The sequence below is a fragment of the Patagioenas fasciata genome, chromosome 1 (assembly GCF_037038585.1).
Source record: "Patagioenas fasciata isolate bPatFas1 chromosome 1, bPatFas1.hap1, whole genome shotgun sequence".
In the NCBI taxonomy this organism is placed as follows: Eukaryota; Metazoa; Chordata; class Aves; order Columbiformes; family Columbidae; genus Patagioenas; species Patagioenas fasciata.
The window spans coordinates 108172708-108198545 of record NC_092520.1 but is presented as its reverse complement, the minus strand read 5'-3'; the positions used below and the strand labels follow the sequence as shown (position 1 = coordinate 108198545).

The 25838-nt window shown below is 38.2% G+C and overlaps 1 protein-coding gene across 7 annotated transcripts in view; it reads right to left on the bottom strand.

The window, feature by feature from the left end:
• Positions 1–25838, bottom strand: part of SH3KBP1 (SH3 domain containing kinase binding protein 1) — a 229127-nt gene that overhangs the window by 86765 nt on the left and 116524 nt on the right. For 6 of the 7 annotated variants that reach the window (XM_071812459.1, XM_071812475.1, XM_071812482.1 and 3 more), the window contains 3 exons: positions 18053–18176; positions 12795–12869; positions 1756–1952 (listed from right to left, as the gene is read on the bottom strand). In XM_071812459.1, the coding sequence (XP_071668560.1) occupies positions 1756–1952; positions 12795–12869; positions 18053–18176 (396 nt within the window). The remainder of the gene's footprint in view (positions 1–1755; positions 1953–12794; positions 12870–18052; positions 18177–25838) is intronic. The other variant, XM_065858188.2, reaches the window with a different exon arrangement.

Here is a 25838-nt window from a genome sequence, read left to right as displayed (position 1 = left end):
TTATTAACCAAGTTCATGTGCAGGGAAGATTCTTTTTCAGCATACTTTCAAATCTTTCACAAAGAATAATTGCACCTTAAACACTGGCAGGTTGTCAGGGTCACAAATAAACCACACTGCAGATACAGACCATAACGGCTCCAAGCAAAGGTGACTTCACTGCTCTCCACCCCACTCCATCACTCTGGCAGGAAGAAGGTTCAGTGGTCAGTGAGCAGTGAGCACTGCCAGGCCTGGCCTGGCCCTATCTTGTATCCCAGGGGGGTTTCTTTGATGAGGTGCCATTGGAATATGGCTCAGCATCTCCTGGTCTTGCACGTTAAGCATGCCCTGCACGAGAGTCAATAAGCTCACCCAGAAACAGAAGGCAAGCAGGGTACTCTGCAGACTGTGAAGAAGTCAGCAATGGTTAAGGAGTAATTCAATCTAGGTTTTTCCTTTGCTTAGATTATCCTAGCTCTCCACTACCCTCCTTATAAAGAATGTAAATTGCAGTCTATCATAAAATACGAACTAAAACTCCCTCAATATAACTAACTTAAGTTTCTCCCATGCCTCTGCAGGGTCTCCCCGTCTGCTGTACTGCTATAACTCAGGGTGGATGTGGGGGTGGGTGCTATGCTATAAACCAGGCCATGCAAATGATCTAGGTTAAAAAAGAAAAGCTTTTTGGGCCAAAAGATGTAATTCCTAAAGCACCTGGTTTTAGAGACAACTGGACAAGCACAACTCAAAAGGTGAGAAGTTGCCACACCAGAAAACAAGAGCAGCTGCCCAGGAGCTTCTTAAAATCACCGTGGAGCCAAAGAAAATGCATCACGTAACTACAGCCACAGCAGAAGTCCAGGCTGTGGAAGCCTTCTAATGCTACTTAGTGCATCAATAACCCTTTGCAAATCTAATTGTGCACTTAAAGGAAGGATTTCACAGATATTTCTTTAGTTGTTACTTCATTAGGAACAAATGCACTTGTTTGTTTCCCTAATGAATATAGCTCAGAGTTATCAATCCTTTAAAATAAATAAATAAATAAAAACCAAAACAAAACAAAACAACCCACCCCAAAACAACAAACAAAACCACAAACAAACAAAAACCAACGAACCAACAACAAGTTTGCCTCCTCCAGTTTATTCGAAACACCTCATTTTGCTTTCTAGTTTCTCTATTTCTAATTTACTTAGTGATAATTTTGGAGGCTTTGGAACAAAGAGTGTTCTCTAAAAAGATGGTCTGCTTCAATTTGTCGGAAAATAAATTTTTTCCCCAAGTGTTGGCCTCAGGACTTTCTTTTTATGTCACAGAGAACAAATCCATAAATAATATGCTTTCTGTTTTACTAATCCCTTTAAAAAGCTAGTTGAGGTATTCATGTATTTGCCAAAGCTTCTTTTTTTTTTTTTTAAAGCAAACTGATGGCACGGTGACGGTTTACATAAGAATCAGCAATTTCTTTTTACCATAATCTGAGTAAGTAAAAACATGAAAAGCCTCTCCAATTTTGTTCTTTACCAGAAAGAGTTCTCTAACAGAGGAGTAAACCTTTAAGCAACATAACAGTTCTCACAGGCAGCAAATCTCACTGGAATCCACTTTTGGGTTTGTGGCAAAAGAAAAAAGCAGAATCTTGTCCACAGAAAGATTAGGAAATAATGACCATAAAGCTTCACGTTTTGACCAGTGACAGAATTTAGAACTTTGGGATAAAAACTTCTTCAAACAAACACCAAGAGAGAATTAAGAACTGACACGTACCTTATCTGCTGGGAGAAAATCATTTTCAACTTCTATTGACCTTGGTCGTAGCTTTATAGGTTTGTCTTTGAAGATATCTCCGAAGCCAACGCCCTTGACCTTTTTGGGTTGGATTGTCGTGCCTCCATTGGCTCCTTCTGATTTTGTGCTACAAGAGTCACCACCATCACTCTCAGAGCCTGTAGCATCTTTTAGGCCTGTGAAACGAAGGGATGAAGAAGGAATCGTAGGTGTGAAGCTCATTATTTTGAAAACAGCTTGTGACTAGAAAATGATCCCCCCGCACCATCCTCTAACAGAAGATGAAACTACAAGAAATAGGTAGAGAAGATGCTCTCTGTGTCATGCGCTCATTTTTGAGTTTTAAAAATGATGTTATTTCATTGCATTGGTGTACCAGTTAGGACTTACACCAATCCACAAAACATGCATACTCCAATAACAAAACTTCATGAAGACGCCAATTCCTTGAGTACCAAGAATATCCTTTTTCCTCAGACAAAAATTATTTGGAAGAGAACTCAATAAATGAAGGAGTTAAATTCAGTTGTAGGGCACCTATCGTGTAAAGCCACTTAAAGCTAACAAGCAGTCAGACCAGGCGTGCTGTACCTTAAATCTGTGTGACTCATATCAAGCCAATTATGCAATTAATATCTAAAGTTACATTACCTAACTGAAAAAATATAAAGCTAATAGCTGTTTAAACAAATTTGCAATGAAATAAGCTGCATAATACATTCCCCGCTGAAAATTAAATCTCTCTGCAGCATAGACAGCCTCATAAGAAAAGCACCCATGCACGCTATCCTCTAGGAATATAATAGATAAAAAATGACATTCTGATTTGCATTACTTCTCTCAGAGAATAGAAAAATTTATCTGTGCTTGTCTGAAATATGTGCTGTTTGAATAGCACAGGCCACAGATGCAATATGGTGATGCTTCAGCCACTTTGCAGAATGGTGCAGAATCAGGCCAAAAAGTCACTGACAGCAAGTGACCCACTGAAGATTCCGCCAATTGAAACTGTTCCCTGTATCATTTAAATCTTCCTTCATAGAATCACAGAATGTCCTGAGTTGGAAGGGACCCACAAGGATCATCAAGTCCAACTCCTGTCCCTGCATATGACAGCCCCACAGTTCACACCATGTGCCTGAGGGTGTTGTCCGTTCTCTTCTTGAACACTGTCAGGCTTGGGGCCGTGACACCTCCCTGGGCAGCCTGTTCCAGTGCTCCACCACTCTCTGGGGGAAGAACCTTTTCCGCATGTCCAACCTAAACCTCCCCTGGCACATCTTCCTGCCATTCTCTTGGGTTCTGTCACTGGTCACCAGAGAGAAGAGATCAGCACCTGCTCCTCCTCCTCCCCGTGTGAGGCAGCTGTAGCCACCATGAGGTCTTCCCTCAGTCTCTTCTTCTCCAGTCTGAACAAACCAAGTGACTTTATCCACTCCTCTCACGGCTTCCTCTCCAAACCCTTCACCAACTTTGTGGCCCTTCCTACATTACAGTCTGACTTAACTATGTTTCCTGGAAAACCAGAGCAAATGCTGCTACTACAGCAGCCATTCCCCTCACAAGGATTCATGGTGCCACAGATGTGGATCTTACAAGTCAAAGAAAGAAAAAATTCAAGTAAACTTATGTTTTTAATTAGTTTTGTATCAAGGTCCACAAAGTGATTGTAATGGATTTTCATCATAAGAGGTTGCCAATACAGAAGATTCTTCTTTAAAATTTAGACACCTAAAATCAAGTAGAGATTATATACAAACCTCTTTCCCTCTTCCCTTTGGTAAGCAAGTAATGTTACCCCAAAATTATCTGTATTTCTGTCAAAAGGAATGAAATGGTGCTAAGACAGGGCAAAGTCTACTGGATACCTATAAAAGGGCTACAAGTTGCAGAGCACATGGGAAGTTTTGTAAAACCTTCATAATGCCTCAGTTTCTACAACTCTCTGATAGGTATAAGCAACAGAAACAGGATGGAACAGCATTCCTGAGCTGAAAGCATCTGAATATTATTGCCAGCCTACACTAGAATAATCCTTCAAAATCAAACAGAGGAATTACCTGAAGAAAAAATATATTTGTGAAGCAAATAAAAATATTGATGAATAACATTTTTAATATTGTCAACTGAATGCTTTGCTTTTGCCTCCCTGATTCAAGTGATGTCTTCAGTTTTAACAATCAGCAGTCTCCATCCAACAATTTTCTGCCATGCTGGTGAGCAGCAACTTGTTTTGGGGGAGACTTCTTTTCTTCCTGGTAATTCACTGTTTAGGAACACAACTACCCAGTAAAACACAGCATCTTTTTCAAAGGCTACTTTGAGCTTCTCTGACGAAGGACAGACACAACTGCAAATCCTGCGGCCTACAGGCAGAACTTCATGACCAAGGACACAAGGGGCTCAGCTGTTAAATTGGTTTCAACACCAGGGTGTTGCTAGGAATGAAACCAGGAATTATGTCAGGCCAGGAATTTTAGCAAAACTGTTAAGTAGGAAAGTGATCATATGCTGCTTCTGTATCCAAAACATGAAAGGAGTGTGAATGTAGAATTAGAGAAAGTTTCCAACTAGAAACAAACAAAAGGACTAAACACTAAGCAAAATGCTTAGGGTCTCTGCCCTCCTGGATGGCTGCTACATCTACCTGTTGAATATAGGTAACAATTCTGTTTGGTCAAGCACGCAATTTAGATAGCACAGAACAAGTTATTTGTTCCATAAACTGTCCAGGACTGGAATTCTAAAGCATTCTAAAAAATATTACAGTTCTTTTCTTAAATATGCTGGGTCTTGGTCTTGGTCTCTTTACTTGGACCTTTTTATTTTCCCAAGATGTTCTAGGGGAAAACTTCAAATCTGGTTTCACTGGTTTATTATGGTAGTTAGAACTACAGTATTCCTGCCATCAGTAAATTCTGTGTGCTCCTTCTCTTCCAGAGCTCATGAAAGCAATAACCAGGGAATTCAAGCATTCACTACTCTGTGCTGTAGTTAGAGGGAGGGGAAAGGTTTTCCATAGCAGAGCCATTCCACAGTGCAGAAGCACTCAGAGATGCAAAGGTAAATTAATTAAGCCAGAGAAGTATAAATCTCTTCAGGTAACACAGCAAAATCACTGCCTCTCTCTTCTTAATATGGGATGGGAAAATTACCCTCTGGCAAAGGTTCTTTCTTTCATCCTTTCATCCTTGTCAAAATCTCCTCAGATTACTCTGTGATAGAGGGAAAGAGCAGTCCAGAGACCTTCCTCCACAGGAAACTGAACTTTAACTGCTAAAATCCATGAATGCTCTTAACCACTCCCTAAAATGAATAGAAAATCTATCTTTAAAATAAATAATTAAAATAGGTTTTCTGCATCACTAATTGTGGGAGAAGAGGATCTGGACCTTGGCCAGTGAACAGAAGTAAAATATGGTAATAATTATGGGAATTACTTAACAGGTCTCACACAGACTTCCAGATCTTTGAAGCCCGCATGAAGGAGAGATCAGAAACCTCAAGGGGCTCCAATAACAATTAGGCTTTTGTTTCTGGGTTTTTCATTATGGCACCTTCATCTGTTATGACCATTCTTTTATGACGAGACATCATACCTTCTATCAGAAACCTCACCTCAGGCTTACAACAGATTACCCTAGCATGACCCATCTGTGTTTAATGATAATCCAAGTGTCATTTTATTCTCTATGCTGCCACACAGCTTTGTCTCAGTATACAGTCCTGATAATGAAAGCAACATAGGAAGTAGCAGCTTTTTTTTTTTTTAATTATGACAGAACGGACTGAAGTGATGACTGTCCAAGCTAAACTGCATTTGAGTGGCCAGATACAGAGGCTAGCCTTACAAAGCTCCTTCAAAGTTAAAAGAGCTCTTCCATTCTTCCTGATCAACTGGGAAAATGACATCATTTATTATTTTTTGACTGACACAAAATGAGGAGCCCTCTGGACTTAAATAAATAAGAACAAAAGACCTGGCTTTTCCAAGATCTAGTCTGGTCTTGCTAATATTACTTCATGCCTGAGAGCAAGAGGCAAAGGTGACAGAAGAGGAGAACTACATGCAGTGGAAACTGAGAACTAATTTGATAAAATGAAGATCTGCAGCAACATTAAGAAACAATAACACAGTGTTTAAGTACAAAACTGTCCTGCAGAAAATAATCCAACATGCCCTTACTCTTAACAACATGCTAAGGAGAATCTCTCTTGCCTTCCTCTCAAGCTGAGATATATGCCTACACCTCTGATTTATACAGATAAAGAACTTGAAATAAAGGATTTGCAACACTATGCCCACCCTTGCCTGAAAAATTATCTTATTTATCTTTTCATTGGGTTGTTTCCATATCTATCTATCTATCTATCTATCTATCTATCTATCTATCTATCTATCTATCTATCTATCTATGTATCTACGCCAACATATATATATATGCCAGCAATTCTCTCAGAGCAATCCTGCCACGTGCATCTGCACTGGCCTCCCTGGCCCTGCCTACACGAGGAAGGGATAGCTGGTAGCTGAGGTGATCCTCTTATTCAAACTGGAAAAATGTCCCTCTTCCAACCATCCTCTTTTTTCCTTTTTTCTTCAGCTTTTTACGGCCTTTTTTGCCACTACAGCAAACAGCTTAGTGGGATAACAGACATGGGGGGACGGACAGTTATCCCAAAAGACAAATTTAGCCCACAGATAGAGCTCAGAACTAAGCAGGAACCTGAGTGACCTAGACTGTCAGATGACAATTTTTAAACATGAAATTTTCAGCAGGAAGAGCTACAGTTAGCAGGGAGGTCAGATCGCTAAATGGGCATTAAAAACTGGAGAACATTTCAGTTGGCGCAGTCATCTCCTGCTGCTGTGGACCAAGACACCCACGCAGTCTGACACAGCTGTGGTGGGGCTGTGAACTTGAGCACTGAGGTAAGGCCAGCAGCTCAGCAAATGGCTATCCTCAGAAACACCAAGCACAGCTTTTGCTTTTAAGTCTAGTTATTAAATGCTTCGAGTATAGCCAGGATGGGATAAAAGATACAGTAGTCAGACCTCTCACTTTGTTTTGTTTGGTTTAGATTTTTAATTTTTAACAGTAACTCTTCTAGAATCTTCCAGCTCTCTGTCAGCATTTGGAAAACCAACAAGCAAAGTACCTAACACCAACAGGGTGCTCACTAACGTGCCTACTATCACACCAGTCCTAAGAGTAGGAAAATTTTTCAGATCTTGAAAATTTCTCAGGAAGGACACAAGTCTGTTGGGGGTGTCACTTCCCATTTCTGGCTCTACAAGCAAAACCACTATTGTTTTCCCTAGGTTTATTGTTGCTGAACTATCTGTGGCACCACAAGGCACAGCTCAAATCTGAGTGTTGGATGCACTTTTATAGTAAGCTCCTTGAAGTCTGAACAAGGGCAGCATCAGCAGCAAGAAGTTAAAATTCCCAGGAGCCAACTGTTCCCAGCTTTTGGCTGGGACAAAATATGGGACTACTGACACAGGGCTATTTTAAAACACACAGAGCTCTAAAATTCTCCGTTGCTTCATGCTCCTTACAAATGCAACATAATTTTGTATTCATGAAGATTAACTTCTGACAACGCTGTCTGGAGAGAGTTCACACTTCACACACATTTTTTCCTCTATTGGTATATAAGAGACATTAGTTTTCTCAAGACATTTCAAAAACACCACACCCCTGCTATGCCAGTTACAGGTTTTTTGAGAGCAACATTCTAAAACGTACCAAAACAGATCAGCTCAAACAAGGATTAAAAAGAGACCACAACATCAGACTTAATTCACCAGTGGCCCTAGAGCGGTGCTGGCCTCAAATCAAGATTCTAAATCAGAAAGATATTTAGGAATGATAAAGGGCTGTGTAAACTAAAGCTGTTAAAAACAAAAATAAACAGCTGCGATAAAATTAACTCCATTCAAAACAGGAAATGAATTGTTTCTAAATAGCATAAAATGGCAGGAAAAAAGGGGGAATACATTGTGAGTTTTACAGAGCTTTCTATTTCGAGCTGTTATTTAGCAATTTAATTTTTGTTCTTTATTCTGGGTTGTTCTCTCCACAGACAATTTATGGCACTGGGCAAAAGATGGATCACTCTCATGATGTATAAGCCAATGACGCTCTGTTCCTCTAAGCGCTTCTCAGGCTAGCTCTGTTAAGCGACGTAAAGGTCAGCTGTTCAGAGGCACGCACCTGAGACGATGCAAAGGATCTCCTGATTTGGTGTGGCAGCCAGAAAGAAATGTTGTCAAACACATTTAGTAGAACAAAGAACTGTGTAAATAGAGCTTATTGGGATTTTGCCTTTTATGGAAGGGAAGAAAGCGAGGGGAAGTATGTCCTTGCCTTCTATTTAGAGAATGACAGTGAGGAATGCCCAAATGATTGATCTGAATGACCAAGAAGGTAAAATTATACAGGGCAACTGCAGTAGGTGAGACAGGAACTGTCCTTCCTTTTCCTCACATACTGGCAAATACAGAACAAATACCTATGGCTTATGAGGTATTTCTCTTGACCTTGCTTTCTACCAAAGTCCTGTATTTTGATGAAGTCATCTCCAACAACATCCCATAGCATAATAAAAAAATCAAAACCAGAACAGTAAGTTGGATTTTAAATATTACTGTAGAACAATGCCATGTAGATCCTTCATAGTCTAACAGTTAATAAATTCATGCTTTAAAAAAAAAAAAAAAAGCTGCCTTACCAAGAGGGGTGATATATGTACAAATGGCTGACGCAGACTATCTCAATATTAGTCATTATTTGTTATTCTCAGTTATATTCCTTGAAGAAATGTAACCATGTAATGTAAACATTTTGTCATTTCCTTTCAGTATGTTCATTTTCCTTAACACAACAGTTTTTGCCATGTAAGAAACAGCCCTAAAACTTCTATGCTTGCACAAGAAATCATGCAGGCAAAGGGGAGCAGTGTCCAGCACTACACAGCAACATGCATTAAGGGCAACACAGCGCAAGCATCTTCTGCAGGATGAACACAGAGCCATCAATACAGAAGTTGGTGGCTTCACCTCATCCCCAGCCATTTCCCCGAATACTGTAAGAGTGAATAGAAACAGTCATTCATTCAGGAGCTCTACAACTGTAGCATCGTCCTCTTCATTTTGGAACTATTTTTTCACCACCTTTGTTCTCACCAAGTACAGGAACTTACTACACGTGAAAGGACAGATACACACCCACAGCCAAAAAGATTCTTTACCTGCTACTCACCAAAAACTGGTCTTTTGTGAGACTCATGGAAAAGCACTTGTGGGGGTCTGAACCAATGGAAGGATTTAACATGTTTCACCCCAGTCAACATAATTCTTCCATCCACCACCCACAATCCTTTGCCATCCATACGTTAATTCTCCAGAAAACAGGATGCTTATTTTTAATCATAAAAATTTCCCTCACCCAATTTTAGCATTGTTCTTTATCAGATATTATATTTCATTGTAGCAGCTGTGTATTAAATATGTTCTTCTTTGTAAGCAAGTGATAAGAAGTTGAGGTGAAAAAAAACCCTGTAATTGTGTTTTCTTCAGAACTGTTAAAATCCACATTTCAGTTTCTCATTTATGCTCACATTCAGACACTCTTAAATGTGGTTAATAACATCACAAATACATCAACCATATTGGTTTCTTTGAACTCTGACAAGTCATTGTTTGCCAAGGATTAGGGGGAGGGTAAAAAAAAAAAAAGTAAAAAAAAAAAAAGTGGTGGAGCAATAGAAATCACAAGTAAAGTTACTCACGAATATTTCTGTTTCAACGATCCTGTCTCATCTTCTTCCATTATATCTAATATCTATTACTGACAGCATTGTGGATCCACATATAAGGAAAGAGAGGTAAATATTTGTCAAATCAAGCATTTTATCTGCCCTATTCCTCATTTATAGCATCTCTGAAGAAAAGGAAAGTGAAGGAAGAAAGAGAAATAAAACCAGTAAATATTTAAAAATCCAAGAAGCATTTTTCGTGGAGGTGCAGCAAAGTTGCAGGATGAGAGAAAAGAGGGCTGTGATCAACAAAACAACCAGTAAGTAACTTTTGTTGCCATGTGTCCCTCTTCGCCCAGCATACGCAGTAGCAAAAATTTTCTGACAGCAGGTTAATGAGCAGAATGCCAAAGGGGTTGGAATTATTGCTGAGCAGAGCCTGGCATACCTACTGACCAAAAAAGCCATGTCAGTATATGAAGGCAAGGCTGAGTGTTTACGCAGGAGACAATCTTGCGTGTTTCGGTGGAAGGTATCTCTAGAAGCAGCTACACACTAATTCCACAGCATTTGCCTATTGCAGGTCTTGGTGAAGTAAGAAAACTTCTTTTAAACACAAAAGTTGCGAAATAGCTTTCAAAATGAAACTACTTTAGCGCAAAGCATATATTTGTAAAGTAAATGCTCTAAGCTTGCTTCAGAAGTTGAGCAACACTTCATGCAATGAGATACAGGTGAATCCAAGCACCCTTTAGGCATAACTAATCTTAAGCTATGAATTCATGAGCTTAATTTAGGGAGAAATGAGAAAGCTGAAATTAGAGCAGCTGTGGGTTGTTTTAAACAGACATCCCCAAATGAAAACAATTCTGTGGAATGCCTCCAAATGATTTTCACTGGAGAAATAAGCACATGGATATTTTCCTAAAAATAAGGACCACAGATCAGATATGAAATGGAAGGAGCGGGCGACACCTTCAGGAGGCCTGCTCGGGAAGAACTCAAGTATGCAGGTAGTGAGTGACCTACAGATGTAGCAGGAAGAATAATCAACCCTCCTTTTTGTGTGTTAGTTTCGGAGATAGCATCTCTGATAGTATAAATGGTGTCAAACCTCATTTTCTTTAAAATTTTCCCAGATGACCTGCTTTTGTCTACCACCCATTTCAGTCCCAATTTCAAATCAGTAAGCAGCAAAGAGGCCACAAATATAGCTGGACATCCAGCCTTCTCAGATGCAGTTGTACAGAGAAAGCAAAATACCTCTGCAGCATGAAGAAAAAACATGCAAGTCTCAACCAAATGCCAAGGGAAGTAGTATTAAACAAGACATATTTGGTCAGCTTTAAAAACAAAGTTTACATGGGTGTTTGCCCAGAGCAACATGAGACAATCTATTGTGGGTTAAGCTGCCTTCTTGCAGCTGGTTATCAAGCATACCTGTAGATACCCATCCAATCCTGTACTCTGTGAGATCAGCCTGATGAAATTTCTGTGGCAGGGCATGGCCATGGGCCAGTCTTATTAAGAACTAAATGCAAAGCTCGAGCACAAACAGAAAGGTGACTGCATTCTTCCTGACTTCATTTAGGCCCACTCTAAAGGACTCACACTTAATGAAAAACAGGCTGGGCATGGAGAGCAGGTTTCTGGAAAACTCTGAAAGGGAATGTTAGGGCAACACTGCCCAGAAAGGCTGATGTTGTGGAATCAAAGGCTCCAAAGGCAGACCTTGCATCTATTTTGAAGCTAGATCTTAAAGTCTGAAGTCAAGCATAGTGGAGCTCTAATTTGTAAATCCTTATTATGCTCGTCAGATAGGTGGATTCGAGGACATGATGGTTGAAGAACTCTGCAAGAAGCATGCAATCTGAATGATGCATAAGCAGTCATGAAGACCATAAGGTGAGAAACAGCAGAAAAATGTGAAGACCACCAGCCACATGGTCTGCTCTAGCGAGAGCAAGAGCTTGGTTGGAAGCTTGAGAAGAGCTGCAGAAAACAGATGAATTCTGGTACACAAGAAAATAATTCTCCACAAGCAAATACTCAGAGCTGCACACATCCACGAAGATTTTTTTGTTTTGTTTTGTTTTTTTCAAAAAATTGTTTAAAGAAAAAAAAAGGAAGGTATAAGTGCAAGTTGTCAGAAAAGAAGACTCCACTTCAATGGCTTCATCCTTTGCTGTGAACACGCATAAGACAGAAGTCCTCAGAGGTACGAGAGCAAACACACCCACCCAGAGAGGAGGAAGAAGGGCAGCACAGCTTGGATCTTCAGAAGAGAAAGCTGTCTGGGACAAAAGCAGATGCCAAAGTTAGCACAACATCCTGTTCACCAGAGGACAGGACTGAACACTTAGTACTCAGTCACTCTTAATGTGACTCAGTAGGATGCCTTTATGCTAGATTTCTCAATAAGAAAGCAGGTGGAAGGACAGATTTCTGTCTTCCTTGCTTCCTCTGTCTTGCATCTGATGTCACCATCCTCTCTTCTTCTGTATTAACCGGGTAGTAAAAGCATATGAAAAGCAGCATGTTCCCTGCTTCCAAAATGCAGAAGGTAAAAACCTGAACATGATATGAAAGTAGCTTTTTATCTTTTACCTTCCTTGGCAGAACAAACGTATCAACCAAAATGCTGTGAGTAATAGCTGTCAAAGACAGAATGCCAAATGAAGAGCATGCATTAAACTGAAAAAAAAAAACAAAACAAAAAAACAAACCAAAAAAAAACCACAAAAAACCAAAAACCCCCAAACAACAAAATACACAAACAACACACCAAACACCAAAAACCCATAATGCTCCTTAAAAAAAAGCAAAGAATATTTTATGAATTCAGCAATCATAATGGGAATTTTATTTTTAGAGCAGAAGGAATTTTAATTCAAAGATTTGTGGTTATTATCAATCCTTTTCATGTTCAGGTGCTAAAAACAATGGGACTAAATGCTCTTAACTTCAATCCATAGCTGAAACCCAAACAGCCCATGTAATCCACAATTTATTGTAGGCTTACACAAATACATTATATGAACACATAACATATACATGCACAGAAGGAACGAGTGCATTCTTGCTGCATTAAGGCTAGGCAGTTCATCAGCAGCAAACTGACTTTAGCTTACAGACAAATATATGCACGTAGAGTAGCCATAAGTGAGTAGCAGTGGCACATTTTACAAGTGTAGATAAATCAAACACATATTGAGGACTAAAGCTATTGCTTGTTGATTTTGAATCACACTCACTGTTATAGCGTCTGTAGCTGTCAATCTTTGCCGGTGCCACTCTGTACAGAATTGTCCCTTCAAAGGCAGATTTTCCTGACAGCAGGAAAGAGAAGGAAAGAGGGAAAAAAAGAGAAGGGGCAGGGTAGGGGTGAAGAGATCGAATGATGGTAAAAAGAAGGGAGAGGAAGAAGTTTTAATCTGTATTTTCAGTCACTAACATTTTTAAAGCTTCATTAGCAAAACAACGAGAATATTAACAAATGTATCTGATTGTACATGAAGTTAAAATATTCTTACTGCATGTATGTCAGATAAAAGAATCTCATGATTTTGCTAAAGCTGTTATTTACTATGTCCAACAGAATGCTTTTTTTTTTTCATAGTTTTTGTCTGTTGTCCATCAAGGTGCAAGACTTGCAAATGAAATTATTTGTCTGTCGTATTCAGCCTCCTCATGGAGCCCAGGGGAAGCCTGAAAAAAATTATTACTGCAATGATGTACTCACAGTGGCTCAACACTCCTGATGCAGATGTAGTGCACTCGAACAAGCACAGCTGACATCCAAACAGGGCACTGAAATACTCACGTCTTTAACATACCAGGATCCTGTGAGCATCAGAAATACTGCATCTTTCCAAGATGACTTATTAGAACTGTTTTAGACATAGGAACTGCTCTTAAACAATGCCTAGTTGAAGGGATAGCACACTAAAACCTGAACAAATCCGTTTTTCAGCCAGTAGCTTAATCAGGCGTTTTGACTCGGCACACACCAACAAAAACAAAATACTAGAATTAAAAAAAGAAAACAACAAAAACCCCCAAACAAATCCCACTTCTCACCTTAGATATTTAAGATAACATCTTTATTATAAAAAACATTAATTTATTGTGTTTTTTTTTCTTTGATAGCAAGGTAACTCATGCTCTGACATTTATGGTATGAAATTCAGGTGAAGGTAAAGGCATTAGCATCTGAAGTGTTTTGTGTGTTCATTTTCTTTCAAATGCGAGGTAACCAGGCAAGCTCAAGAATATACCGGTATCAGCTTGTTGTCAATCTCACCTAGGTATACCATCATAAAAAATAATGTCTTCAGTAAAATTTTATAGCAAACCAGTCAGTACATCTGAATTGTCCCAACATAGCATCACACCCATTTTGGTACCAAGATCATGTATTTTTTTCCTCTGCATAATATTCTGTTGGACTTTCAGAAAATAAAAAGCTATACTCATTCATGTATTGTAAAAAGGCATTTTTTTGGTTTGTTCTTGGAGTTTAATTAACAACAAAAGTTTTTCCTTGCCTTATTTTTACATAATGAGGAATGAAAAAAGCCACAAATCCATCTTTCCACCTTGTTTTTACAAAATACCATTAAAAGAATGCTATTAAAACAGTCAAACAACAACTAAGAAATTGCTAAGAGAAAGGTATGTTAAGCTTCATGACACTGGGGAGGGCCAGAGAGACATTAATGGATATCTACAGTTTAAAGAAGCCAAAATACAGGAGGCTGCCTGACAGAGCCATCAGCTGATGAGTCTGTCATCAGCTCTAACTCCAGCAGTCATGAATTCTCAGTGGCCATCACTAACAGGTTCTAAAAATAGTTGATGAATACGATGAGGCTTAGCAATTCCTGAACAGACAAACAAAAGAGACACTGCCATAGACATACTAAAATGCTTTTGAAATAATCTCCTTAATATTAAGTTGTTATTCTTTCAGATACAATTTATTTGACTCCTTTACAACTTTTTGCTTCTTGACAGGCTGTAATGACAAGATGTGATATTGAAAATATTCTTAAAATTAAGACTAGATATCTGAGAAATCTAGAAAATAATCTTACAGTTCATGTATCCATTTAATATAATAATACAATTATAGTGTATATTTTCTGTTGATGCTGTAACAGTTGGTCAAAGGAAAGCAATGTTTTAATTTAGGAGAATGCTTTAAAGAACAAGGTACTGTTGTTTACTGTAAGGATACCTGAACCTGTCCGTAGTTACGTTCTGAAATATGCCTTTGAATACAAAAGATTTGGCAGTCACCTTAGAGCTGGGACAAATACTTTAAAAACAAAAAAAAACAACTCCCAAACCCACAACCTTTAAATCTTGTAACAGTCTGACTTTCCAATCTGCTGAGCACCCACCAACTGAAGAAAAGCACAGGTTCCCAGCCCTTTCAAGTTAAGGGGTAAATCCCACTGTCAGTAATCAGAAATATTTACGCATTTCCAAAACTAGCCCCAGACGTTTTCAAAAAAAGAGGCTTTTTGTTCTGAAGAAACTTCTGAGTTATTCTATGGTAGAGCCTCAAAAGAAACCAAGATAATTCCTTCTGGCCATTTACTCTGATCTGCCATGTAATTTACATGGACACAACAAAAGCAATAAAAGCAGGCAACACCTTTCTCCCTACTGGGCCTGCGTAGGCCATAACAGAAGGACAGAGCAATATGCATTTTTATTAACCTTATTCCTAAAAGCCAAGTCATATATTTTTCTCTGCTGCATTTCTTACACTTTGAGTTCACCAAAAATTACATTTGCCCTTCCAAACCAGCTCTTTTTAGAGAGGGTTGGTAAAATGTGGTTAAAAGATCAAGCATTAAATTCAACTAAAAACTGAAAAATACTCTTGTGTTTGCAGTGTCCCTTCTCTGAAGATCCCATGCTAGTTTCCCAAGTCTCACAGGAAACCTGCCAAGTGTTACCTTCTCCATTTTACGAGCTGGGCTAAAGAGTTCCAGGCTGCTACTCAAGATTGCAGAACCAGACCCCAACCCTTCCTAGGTCCCTCTAAAACCTGTGTAGAACCTCAGTGACCGCCCAGGGTTCTAGTTCGAATGCAGGTACAGCTCCTCGCACCTGAGTGCTAACTTAATAATCTGGAATTAATTTTCAAGGTTTCTGCCTTACAAAGTCCTGTGGTACAGACATATTCAAACAACGTTTCCAGAATATCAAAAAGGAGTTGTTACAGATTTGAAATGCTGTCATGTCTTGCCATCCACACAGGAAGGAGCTGATCTAGAGGCATGAATGTACACCCTTTTGAGATGTTACCCATAGCATTTCAACAGTAATGCCAGCCTGATGCCTAAATCTTGCAGGGCTTACTTGTTTGGTTTTTACTTTACTGTGTTTTAAGACTAAGCACAGATACTTGGAATGATATTGTAATTCCTAGTCAGTAGTAGAAACTTGTTGAAATTTTTGCAATCTCATTATGGGGATTTTCAGATCCATATAGTACCTAAACAGAGCCGCAAAAAGCACCACGTGTTAAGAGTGCAACACCTGTAACAATGATATAAACTATATAGAAAGAACTGAGTTAATGGATATTTCCCATAATTCTGTTAGGGAATGCAGTTCTTAAATTGATGTTTTTACTTTAAGAAAAATAAATTTTTAAAACCCAGCAAAACCCCCATAAAAATCTCTGTGTCTCTCTGAGGAGTTTTACAGTGCTCTTCTGTGTTATAAGTATTTTGCTATTTATAAAATAGTTCCTAATAACACATCATCTTAGCTAGCCACAAAGCACCTCCAAAGAGCTAAATTACATACAAGAAAGAAGAAAATTAATCTCTCATATCTCAGCTATAGTTATCTTCAGTTTAGTTAAAGAGGCAAAAATGATATCTGTGTTACCGTTATCTTCGCAATACAAGTATCACAGGTTTTAGGTTCCACTGACAGTCTGAACCAGCACAGAAAACTGAGTTTGAACTAAGCATATGCCATTATGGATGTCAACAAAACAAGCCAATGCTTTGTGGCTGCGTTTACACACTCCAATGTACATTTTTGTTAAAAGATGCTTTTAGGATGCTTATTATCAATTAAATATTACCAAAGTACCTGAAGAAGGAATATTATTTCATTCATACAGATAAAATTGGGGTATTCTGTCCTGAACAGTATCACTTACCACGTTCATTTATAGAGTACCAAACACTACAGAATCCAGAGTTGAAACTACATCTACACAATTAGTTCTTCTAAGACTTCAGCTTATAATGAAAAAGATTAATGACAGCATATACAGGTTATTGAAACCAGTTTGCTCTCTCACTGAAATGTGCAACTTCACTTAATGCTCTTTGTCCCTTTCCATCACACTAGAACTGTTAACTTCCTTAAAAAACATTTCATTCTGGCCTAAGTTAACAGTAAATATCTTTAGCAGCACTGATCACAAGACTAGGTCACCAGTGCCACTACACAGGAACATGTACTTCATTATGAAAATAATATGAAAACTTTTCATCATTGCAAAGGTCAGGTTTTTTAGGATATTATTTCCATATTATTTCATTTTTGCTTGTTAAACCCCAGCACTTGTTCAAAGATCTCAGAAGAACACTACATCGCAAGGAATATCTGCAGTGCTGAAAACAGGAAGACCTTGGCAGGTATTGTGGAATTAGCCTGAAATATGTAAATACAATTTACTTCTTTCCTTTTCACTAAAGACTTAGAATTACCCACTGAATTAGGAAATAACAAGAATATCTGTTTGAAGAACAGAAAAAACATGAAGATCAACAAGTGTCCATTTCATATAACAACATAGTTTTGGTTCAGGTTATTCTCCAAGGGAAGTTATAAATTGGACAACCCACTATCATGCTCATACTATTGCAAATTTAGTTACCAAACATGCGTTTCACCTGCAGTAGTACTGGCCCACTGTAACTGAGAGAACAAAGTCCATGTCCCAGTTCTGGCCTTTTTCCCTTTGGCTGCTGGGGCAGTGGGTGACGGAGGTGATAGTAACATGCTCAGCACCTGGAGGGAAAAAGTGCCGCATGTCCCACACCGATAATTATGAACCCTTAAATCTACTGGAGTCATTACAGAAGGCATGGCACTTTAATCCCTTGTTTAAATAAGCACAGCCACTTTGCAGATGTTTAGTTACTTTGCTCAGTTTCCACATCTAAAGACAAAAAAAAAATCTAATTCATGTTGCAATCCAAATCAAATAATCTATCATTACCTTCTCTGTTCTTAGTCTGTTGCAGCTTGACAAGTCTTAACACAGTTCACAGAGTGATGCCAATATCAAAACTCAGGTTGCATTGCAAGTACACACTTCTCATCATCATTTGACCCTTTCTACAGCATAAATTAAGAGCATGGCATTCAAAACCACTTCCAAGCAAGAGATATGAATGTGCTACCCTATCAATGTGTTGCAGGTAAAGACACAGAAATATAGAACATCAATAAGATTTTTTTTCCTTACTTGGCTTTACTAGCTCTTCCTGTGCTATTCCAACATCATCAGAATCAGACAATTCCTTTATGAAGTTGGAAGGAAACATGCCAGTCTTTCCATTGAGTATACCTTCCCACCAGCCCTCTTCCACCTGCACCAAGACAAAAACAAAAAGAAAAAAACAGTTTTAAAATAAGCAACACTCTACAGAGTTACATTATATACATGATTCTCAGTAACAATGACAGGAATGATTTTGAGCAGTTTGTATTAATTTCAGGTATAAGAAGCATATGGCATGGGCTCCAAGCCAGAACATGTTTTGTTGTGGGTTTTTGCTTTTTTTCAAGCAAAAACAAGAAAGATGCCTGTACCCATATGTAAATGTCAGCAGTGCTGACAGCAGTCAGAAGCATGGATGTGCATTAAATAAAAGGAAAAGAGAACAACTAGAGAGCGCACAGTGTCTCCACATTTCATTTTTATGGATATCAGGTCAATCAGTAATTTTCAGTGCACACCATACTTCTATTCATGACCACATTCTTAATGTATGGGGCTTTACAGATTGTAAGAGTTCAAATTCCCTAAGCAGTCAAAGGTGAAAGAGAAATGCCTGCAAAGGGCTATTCAGAGAATCTAAACTAGGTATCTTAACATTAATCATGGAAATATTCCTGCCTCCCTCATAAAAATCAGAAATTCTGTGCTTTAAAAATTAATAAAGTTACTACATCATTAATATGTTAATGTAAGAAATCTAAGGAGAACAAAGAACAGTACTAATGTATATTTGACTCTAGATTTACAAAGACCTACTGAAATACATATTAATGATACGGTCAGAAGGAGGAGAGACACTTCCTAGCCCAATCCCAAAAGAAAATCTCACTTAAAAATGACAAACTCCTCCCTGTATAACCCATTCTGGGTTGAACAGTAGTGTCAGGCAGTGAAATGACAGCCCTTAGAAACCAGATGCCTTTAGGTTATAACAGGATAGCAAGAAATGACTTACATGCATCAGCTAAACATACCCTTGACAGATAAATATTTTACATCTGTCAAACACTGTTCATGCACCAAAAAAATAACAGGGGAAGACAGTGTCCGTCTGTGATACATCAGTCTGCAATAATGTCTGACCCATCTCTTTCCTGCCCCCACAACTAAAATCATGAAAATAGAAAGTTAACTTTACAAGTTGAGATGTTCACATTTACTGTTAAAAAACCAACCCCACATCTTAAATGGTACTAGTTAGAATAATTATTATTGAAAACAAAAGTCTAGTTTGCATCATTTATCCACGAAAATCTCAGGTTCTTAGAAAACAAATCTGTTATCTAACATGTTTAGTTATATAACACAAGCAAATATTTCCTCAAACTACAGAGGAATGGTTGAATTTATTTCAAATTAGCTACACATACAATTTGACTACAAAGCAAATTCTTGTTACTCCAGCAGTATTTCCTGTGCTTTCTCTCCATCTCATCCATACATACAAGTCTTAAAGTCTCTCAAAGGTAATATTTTATTTTGTTCTCTCCACACAAACTAATAACTATATGGAAAACTGAAAATGCATGACCCACAATACTTAGAAGACCCTACAAATTATATCTCTTAATATCTATTTATTATATACCATTACACAGAAAATAAACAACATGGTCAAGACACTCTGAGTTATAAAATATTTCAATTTTTCTAATGCACTATTCCCAGATGGCTCGATTGATTAGTGCTAAACATTAAACCGTAACTGCATTAGCTGATTGACCAGAAGATTAAACACAGGGGAATTACACAGTTGCTAAGACCCCTGCTTTACAACACGCCGGGAATTACTTGACAGAAAAAAGGTGCCCTATATCACTCAGTTCCATCTTTACCTCAAATAATTTTCTCCTGCTCCATTCTTCCAGGGTAACACGTCACAGTTTTTTTACAGGTTAACATTAGCACTCTTTATGTTTATGTATGGATCTCTATGTACGTGTATAGAAAGACACACATACAAAGATCTTTAGACAAGTAAATCTAAATTGGGTGTGAATATATTCACAGCATTCATTAGCTTTTTGTAAGTCTTCCAGTTGATACAGGAATGATTTATCTGAAAATAACATATCATATTAAATAATTTTAAAAATTCAGAAAAATCTAAAGCAGAACACAGATTGGTTGGTTTTTTTTTTCCCACAAGAAAATGCAGAATGATGTTAGCAAGACATCAGAGATTCCAGTCAAATCGGTCTTCCAAAGATTAATTAGGAAATTTGCATCAAAAGTTTTAAGTCTTTTTAAACACTACAGCTACATGCTACACACTTTCAAGCCTCAAAACACAGCAGCTAGAGATTAAACCATACAATGAAGAAGACACTAAAATACCCCCAGCATTCAGTTATCCCAAATTGGGGCAATTAATTGCCATAGGGTTTGAAATGTCACAATAATTCCCAGCCAATAAAACCTTACAAATGAAAATCCATTATTCATGTGAGTAATCCATCTGGAGGTAGAAGCACTCAATAAAATTTGTTCCTATACTAATATAACAAAGTGCTTTCAGGATTTATACATCTAGGTCTTGATTTATGCCCAGCATTCATGTGCTGTACTGAACCAACTAAAAAGAGGAGGATTTCACTTAGTGTCCCTACGCCAGAAAATAAGTTCTACTATTCATACTAACCTACATACAAGATCTAAGTTCAGCCTGAAAACAAAGGTTTTGGTTTAAAGTTAGAAGAAGAATATTTCCAATCTGCCAAATATAACTGGCTACAACTAGAGGTATTTTCAAGACACTTTTTCAATGTGTTATATCTGTTCACTGCCTTTCTGTTCACTGCATGGCATGTCCTCATCTTGCCAGGCCCCTGGGCTGCCAGTACTGCTGTCACACCACATTTGAAAGCAACAACATACAGAGAAGTGATTGAAGATACTTCATTACTTCACTTCATATATTTAGGGAGGTAAAAATATGGGCACCCAACTGCAACTCAGTCAATGTCACGTGTGGGGCAGGGACAGATGCAACAGCAGACAACTATCTGCAGTCCAACTTCTGGATGTCATTGAATGAGATACAAACCACAGTATCACCAGAGAATGGTGCATCATCTCTAGAGAAAGTCATTCCATTAAGAAGCCTTACTTTTGGGATTTAAAGGGAAATTTAATCTACATAATTATTATTCAACATTCAAATGTTCTTCCAATATCACTGGGCTTTGGTTTTGTATACATTTCTGATGAAGAAAGAATACTTGTATTTTGTTTTCAATTGAATTGCTCAATCGGTAGAGCCTTTTTTGCTGTAGAACAGGTTTTTGGAAACTATAAACCAAATTCAGATTAAAATATTTCAGAATATACTGGTTTACTTTGCTAGAAAGTGTTTAATCAAATTGTTACGACTCAGCACACAATAACAACTAGACTAGATAGACAGTAGGAGGTTGTAATAGTTAATTTTACTTACGAATAATACTATAAATAAGAATAATGAAGTGCTCAAAATAGATACCATGGAAGTGGACAGACAAGAAAATAACACAGAGAATTATATGGGTGAGACATCCATTCAGATAAACAAGACGTTCTCAAAAGGGTATACAGATGCTAGAATATTGAACTGCTCAGAAATCAACAAAAAATATTGAAAACAACCTATTTCAATCTTCAAAGTTAAAAAAAAAAAAAAAAGAATAATATGACAGAAGTGCAAGCCTTCAGGCAAACATAATAGTTCTACTTCAGAATGGGAATGCAGTTTTATTGTGTAACTGTGAGGCAACCAAAGAGACAAATCACTTCAGTAGGTCACTAGGACTACAAGATTAAGATACTCCAAAAGTGGGGAAATGTTACTTTTTATTTTCTGTCCATTTTCTCTTCATGGCAAATACAATCTGCAACAACCCCCTTTAAAGAAAGAAGTTTCAGAGCCTGTCACCAGCCTGACCTGCAGTGCAATAAATCTTGTTGCTACAAGCTTAGAAGCACCTTCCCCTGAGGGAACCAGGTGGCCATCCCTGGAACGCCAGGATCAGATACCCAAAAAGAGCAGGAAATGCTGAGGCCAACTACCAGCATTTGCTTGCCAAAATATCTAAGAACACCACACCTGCTTGCCTACACCTTGCTATACAATTAATAGGCTAAAGTTGTTAAATTATTAAAATATTCAGCTCTTTGGAATCACTAACCTAAAGTGTGTTTCCAATAAGCTCCTGTATCTGCCTGTTTCACAAGCTTTTCTACAAGCTGTGGCTTTGCCTATAGGCTGACAGACATCTAGGACAAGCAAGGAGGGCTCTGAGTCAAGAAAGGTTTCAGGTGGAAGAATGTCTCCCTGGATCACAACAGTCTTTCTGGGCTGTTAAAACTGAAACACAGTCCCAGGAATAAAAGCAATGCCAGAGGCAGGCAACAGGAAGGAAAGAAGCCCAAGGTCAACTTTTTTTGCTTAGAGAGTATTCGAGCACAAAAAGCAAAGGAAGAAAAAACCTCTTCTTTTATAAATTCTGAATGAAGATATTGAGCTTGAAGGACAAAAGCAATCATATGTTGAAAGGGAATTAAAAATACAGGTTCCCAAAAAACTAAATAAACAAATCATATTCACTGCCAATGGGAAAAGAAATTTTGGAAACAAAACCTCAACAGAAGATGGTGCCCACAGTGCCACTTGATGGCTTATTCTGGGACTGCATTTGGAGAGGGTCATACCCACAAAATGTCAGCCAGCCCTTGGGCTTCTGCTGCAGCACAGTTGGAAGCTGTCTGATAACTCCGGTGCAGAAGGGAAGAATTAAAACCTGCACAAGTACCTTGCATTAGGGGATCTTTTCAGCTTCAGAGTTCTTTATTTTACAATGTCAAAATGTGCTTTTGGAATTTTTTTCCTTTTTTAAATTGTTTTGTTTTGGTTTTTTGGTGGTGGTTTGGCTTTTTGTTGGTTTTTAGCATCACCTTCTTAGAAACTGAGGGGCAGAGAAAGCAATCCCATGGAACTTGAGTGACCCTATAAAGAGTCAGAGGTATTTGCACCCTTCCTACCATATAAACTAACCAAACAAGCAATAGTCACAGAAGTTGTTGGAATAGAATCAGGAAAAACACCACACCACAGCGTTTCATAGAAAAGTAGCTGATGGATGTGGAAGCCCAGCATTTGTTCCCAGGTGTTTCATTGCAGTATCATACAGTTCTGCCCTTGTGGCACAGACCATACCCTTGCCACTATTAAATATTTCCCTTTCAACTCTACAGCTGCCAAAATAAGCAAATGTGAGGAAAGTCCAGCTCTGTCCCTGGTGTTTATCCTGTTCTTGGAAATGTGTTGAACTACTTTATCTTGTAACGAGAAGAAGAAGAAGAAGAACAACAAAACAACACCACACCAACCTTACCCAAATGGAGCAACAGATTTGTAAAAATCCAGTCTGCATTTTTATGATTTCAAATGAGTTACTTATAGGATTCGATCACATTATATATGGTAATGTTAACTAAAAGTCAAAGAATAAGCTCAGTGGTATTACAGCATGTCTGTGTCAAGGACTTAGTTATGAGCTTAACTCCATGCACTACACATTGCCAAAAAGCTGACTTCTCAGCAGGATGAGACCACATGGAACATAACAGCATGGCAACAGACTAATCCCAAATGAAACCAAGTTCCGAACTGCTGAATGACACGCCAAATTCCTTATTCCAATTCTACAGGTTAATTAATTGTCTGGCATCCCATGAAAGTCTACGGGTGAAACATAATTGGAATTCAGGTATCTGCATTTAATAAGACAATTAGCTACAGTTGTATTTTGGGAAACTGTAATTAGAGTTAGAGCTAATGCACTAGGAAAAAGACAAGCAAAAAGCTATCAATCACATATTAAATGTGAATGTAAACAATGATGAAAATGATTCTCTTGTTAGTTTCAAATGCACTTTTAATTTAAGTCTGTTAATTAATATCTCATGGGTATCAGTGTTTGTGTAGTTATGGAAACCTCTAGTTAAAGAACAAGTATTTTTATCTATTGTGATGAATGTTTGATCTTATTAGAATTAACTTCTAACTATTTAGAGCAAATAGGAAGGAACTGTGAGTTCTGAACATATACAGCCTCCAATGATATCTATATGGTGACAAGTCTGGTATTTCAAAACTTACATTTGCAGTTGCCGTTGTTTCAATCCATTGTCCAACCCCAAACCACTTCTGCCACAACAGGAATTTCCAAGAGTAGCTACCACTACCACAGACATAAAAACCCTTTCAAAAAGTATCTTATTAAATTTATTGGTATCAGGAAGAAGGATCTGGGACAGGTTTAGATGCTACTACACCTCAGGTGTTGGTTCGCACCCTGAAACAGAGGTGGGAGAACGGAAGATATCCTCATCCTCAGCATGCGATATCAGTGCAACCCATTTTCACTGGGGGTCTGGAGAAAGACACCTGGGCGCTGATGGAGGCAGCTGAGGAGAAGACCTGAATTCTCTTCTGCCAACGCTTTGCTGAAGGCAGTGACTTTCGAGAGCTTTGAGGGGGAACTGAACTCATTTCTTGAAGGATGAAGCCAAATTAGCACAGTACAACAGGAACCAGATTTTCTTTGTGAGTTGTCAGCCATGACATTTTAAACAGTTTTTGCTAAATAGCCACATAAAGATATATAGACAGTATTTTTGCTCTAAACAATATTCGGTTTAGTTTGCTGTCAGTTAAGAATTGATTTACTTCCAAATAAACAGAAATCCACAGAGAGTTGAAAATATTCATCTAAGTCAATTTAAAATCAATTAATTCCACTGATGCAACTTAGGAGGACACAAGAAAGTATTACCTGTGGGAATCTGAGACCTTCTACTCATGAATAAAAAGACAGGGTAAGAGAAATGGACAACTGGAAACTGAATGACCGTTAACGTTCCAATTACCTGCTGAACTGTGGTAAATTATGCTGAAGATGCTATCATCCAGTTTTTCATCTTGAGTAATGATAAACAAAACTGATATTTTGCAAGAATTGCCTCCTGTGGGAGGGTTTTTTGCTGTTGTTCTGGTGTTTTTTGTACAATAACACAGAGAGATTTTGGCCCTTGCAAAAAAAATCTCCATTTTCACAACTGAGGAATAATAAGTCACTCACATCAAACATTTATCATTTGAAATAAGGAGCAGTGTATAATGACATAAACACTGTGAATGTTATTTCAATGCAATGGCACATTATGCAACACTGCCTACAAGCAGAAGGGTAAACAATGAAATCAGTGCATTGGTTGGTGCAGCTTTCTACATCGAATAACAGTTCCTGTTTCAAAAGAAAAATTCTGCCCTACTTTTTCGAGGAATTAATACTACTCTGATAAGGGCAGAAGAGGAAGTAATATCAGCAAGTAGTCAACATCAACTACTTGGTATCAACCATGATGGAAAATAAAGGTCACACAACAACACTTCCTGAGGTGCTGAGAATTTTTTCTCTTAATTCCTTTATTTTTCCTCTTCCACCCAGAGAAGTCAGACAATGTCCTGGATCACATGAATGCACCAGATGTTGCCTGAGGCAGAGCTTCTGCTTCAGTAGGCAACAGAACAGAGTATTTTGTAAGGTCAAAGTGGGCACAGCCTCACCTGTGTCAGCTGTTCTTCTCTGGCACTTATGGCCAACAGTTCAGGCCAGCCATGAGCAACCCTCTTCCACACTAAAGTAAAACCAACTCGAGTATGATACTCTTTAGGAGTGCAAATCAAAAAAGCAGCCCTAAACAATATAAT